General features: G+C 36.6%; 1 protein-coding gene across 2 annotated transcripts in view; it reads right to left on the bottom strand.

The window, feature by feature from the left end:
* unc119a (unc-119 homolog a (C. elegans)) overlaps positions 1-3,647 on the bottom strand; it is a 12,311-nt gene continuing 8,664 nt past the window's right edge. For both annotated transcript variants that reach the window (XM_048160319.1, XM_048160318.1), the window contains exons 3-5: positions 3,476-3,575; positions 958-1,130; positions 1-861 (exon numbers count right to left, since the gene is read on the bottom strand). In XM_048160319.1, coding sequence (XP_048016276.1) covers positions 749-861; positions 958-1,130; positions 3,476-3,575 — 386 coding nt within the window. In that variant the 3' untranslated portion in view covers positions 1-748. The remainder of the gene's footprint in view (positions 862-957; positions 1,131-3,475; positions 3,576-3,647) is intronic.

The following is a 3,647-nucleotide window of genomic DNA, read 5'->3' as shown; positions in this document are numbered from 1 at the left end:
TCATTTCAAGCACTTTGGAATTTTTATTTTTCTCTTTTTTGTTCAATTGCATGAAACAATTACACATAATGGATATCTATCACTATTTTTGACAAAAGATTCTATTAAAAATATGTTTGACAATGTATATCAATATAAATAAGAGCATGTTAATATAAATAACACAGATTTACATAGTTATTGACCAAATTATAAGTATTCAAAAATGAAAGTGAGAAAAGTAAAGGAAAATCAGGGCCTTTCAGAGAATCTAAAAGGAAGTGGGTGCAATGTCAGGACAAAATATACAGTTTCTTGCACAGCTCCTGACAATATTCCTTCCTTTAAAGGTTCAGACACACTGCACCTCACTCTACATGAGCCTCTTTTTATGTATTAGAAGCCTTGAGTGATGTCTCTGTATGAACATTTAGTCACAAATCAAGCAGAGTTGTTTAAAATTATTTAGCTTTGGGCTTTGAAAAATACATTAAAATCAGAGCATGCAGGCACACTCATGTACTCAAAGAAAAACACAATTATCACACACTTTAAATGATTCTAAGGAGAAAAAAAAAGTAGTACAGGCCCATTCTGAGAGTAATATTCTCTCTCACACACGCGCGCAAATATGCACACATACAAATCCTGAGATTTTTTTTAACCAATGCACCATCACGTACAATATTAGATGCCACTTTCAGTAGATGTTCCTATGCCAGTCCACTGCAACTGTATGCAGATTTCTGCAAATGCTGAAAAAGACTTTCTACGGTCCACCGTTGTAGGAATAATCTGCCTTATTGTGCATTACTAGCTTGTTGTCCACAAAGTAAAAGCTGTCGGATTGTGTCTCATATGGGTGAAGGATCATTTCACGCACTGTGGAGGGATGCAAGAAACACGATATCACTTGTATTATGTCCTGCTACAAACCAATCAATAGATATTAAGTCACATAAAAGGTTTATGACTTACTTATGTCTTCAGAGAGAGGTGGGAACTCATATATGTGTTCACAGGTATTCTTACTGCTTGGGATGCAGAAGCCAAACTCAAAGTCAAAACTCTTCAGCAGCTGGCCACGGAAATAGTGCCGCTCAATCATTCGGAAGTTGTTGATTGGAACATCGCCTACAGTGAATTCCACCCTGTGGAGGTGGGAAAGGACACATTTAAGGGCAGATGGAGTATGTAGCAATGAAACTGGCTCCTGCCATGTTCTGGAAGGAGATAAGACACATAATGTACACAACACTCTAAGAAAAAAAGATTCAATGGGGTTCAAAAGTTTACATACCCTTGAATCTTAACATTGCGTGTTGTTACCTGAAAATGAATTGTTGGATTTACTTAAAAAAAGCAGTGTCAAGTGGTTCCACGCAACTTTATTGAGTACTTTGTACAAATAACAATTTAGTTATATGAACAAAAGAAATTCAAGTAAAGCTGACAAAATTTCTTTGAGTAAAAACAAATCGTTTGAATTTGTCACTGTTACATAATATTTATATGTGCAGTTTACTTAGGATTAGTCCACTTTTAAATACACTTTTCCTGATAAATTTACTCACCCCCATGTCATCCAAGATGTTCATGTCTTTCTTTCGTCAGTCGAAAAGAAATGAAGGTTTTTGAGGAAAACATTCCAGGATTATTCTCCTTACAGTGGATTTCAGTGGCTACCAACAGATTGAAGGTCAAAATCACAGTTTCAGTGCAGCTTCAAGGGCTTTAAACGATACCAGATGAGTAATAAGGGTCTTATCTAGCGAATCGATCGGTCATTTTCGAAAAAAATACAACAGTTTATGCTTTATAAACAAAATAATCGCACTGAACGTACTTTCCGCTTCCGCATTCTTCATAACGCTTACGCTGAATGTCCTACGCCTTCCCTATTCAAGTTACGGAAAAAAACGAAACTGGCGCCGCGTTCGTTCCGCAAGTAGAATAGGGAAGGCGTAGAACATTCAGCGTAAGCGTTATGAAGAATGAAGAATGCGGAAGCGGAAAGTACGTTCAGTGCGATATTTTGTTTATAAAGTATAAACGGTTGTATTTTTTTCAAAAATGACCGATCGATTCGCTAGATAAGACCCTTATTACTCATCTGGTATCGTTTAAAGCCCTTGAAGCTGCACTGAAACTGTGATTTTGACCTTCAATCTGTTGGTAGCCACTGAAATCCACTGTAAGGAGAATAATCCTGGAATGTTTTCCTCAAAAACCTTCATTTCTTTTCGACTGACGAAAGAAAGACATGAACATCTTGGATGACATGGGGGTGAGTAAATTTATCAGGAAAAGTGTATTTAAAAGTGGACTAATCCTTTAATAATGTTATGTTTATTACGTAAGGTGAACACATTTATTGACTTAATTTACCTAATTAAATTAACTATTTGCATCTGTGAATGCAATATGCAAAAACATAACTGAACATTAAACACTAACATAAACTAACAACATCTTTCCCTTTACTGAAAAACACATTAAAAAACACTTTATTCCCTAAATTTACTCTCCTAATGCAGTCCCTTGCAAAGCATGCTGGGAACTACGGATCCACTGCCCAGTTAGTTATGTCAGCATTAATTTGTGCGTTTCACTCAGCAATGTTAAGTTGACTGAACAAACACTTAAGTGAAGCTGACAATACTCATTTTTAGTAGAAACAACTCAGCTAAATTAAGTTTATGTAGTTTCATGAGTTTAAGTAATGTGAACAAGGATAATTTGAGTTTTTTGAGTGAATAATCAACAACTGTTTTTCTGGTTTCTGATAGTTGTTCCCTTGTTTGTCTGGAGCAGTTAAACTGTGCACTGTTCTTCAGTGCAATGTTCCTTAGATTCTTTGGTTTTCTAGCATCTTCTGCATATTTAAACCCTTTTCAACAGTGTACAATTTTGAGATCCATCTACTAACACTGAGCACAACTGAGGGACTCATAGTCAACTATTGGGTGAAGGTGAAAACATGCTCAAGATGCATTCAATTTTCTTATTTTGTTTCAAGCTCATTTTTTTCTTCTTCCATTTAGCACTGCCCTTTAAAATCTACAGGAGATATTTACATTTCCCTGAAGGCAAAATAAGTACAATTTTCTTTCAGTAACGTTTACTCCCACCAGGTTTTAAGCATATTCTGCAAGGGGTATTCAAACTTATGAGCAGAACTGGCAAGTATATATGGCAAATCTTCGTCTTATTAGTTCTTCTGATGCTTAGGACTAGTGGTATCTATCCTACTTTCTCCCCTGTGACATGGTGGGTCATGTGTTCAAGTATTTATCTGTCTTTTTTCACTTGGAAGTAAGTTTTAAGTTGTGAAACGGTATGTTTTCATAGTACAATTAACCCATTTATCTCAATATTTGATTCACTGTGATATGACTCCTTTAAAGATTAAGTCAAATAGACTCAAGTGTGATTTCAGGCTAATTTTAGGTTGCAATTTAGGATCAAGTGTAATCCTGCCACTGACTGCACTTACGTGGCGCCAACCTGGCGTAGTCGGAGGAAGGCGGGGGTGAACTGGTAACGCACAAAGCGCCCGCCGTTCTGGTCAAAGTCGGTTCTATCCTCCCCACTCTCTGTGAATCAGAAAGGGGTTAACATTATCAAATGAGCCTTTGAAGGGCTCTTGTGCAGCACACTGCATCTAA

This window comes from Megalobrama amblycephala, linkage group LG16 (assembly GCF_018812025.1).
Source record: "Megalobrama amblycephala isolate DHTTF-2021 linkage group LG16, ASM1881202v1, whole genome shotgun sequence".
Lineage (NCBI taxonomy): Eukaryota > Metazoa > Chordata > Actinopteri > Cypriniformes > Xenocyprididae > Megalobrama > Megalobrama amblycephala.
This window is presented reverse-complemented; position numbering and strand designations above follow the sequence as displayed.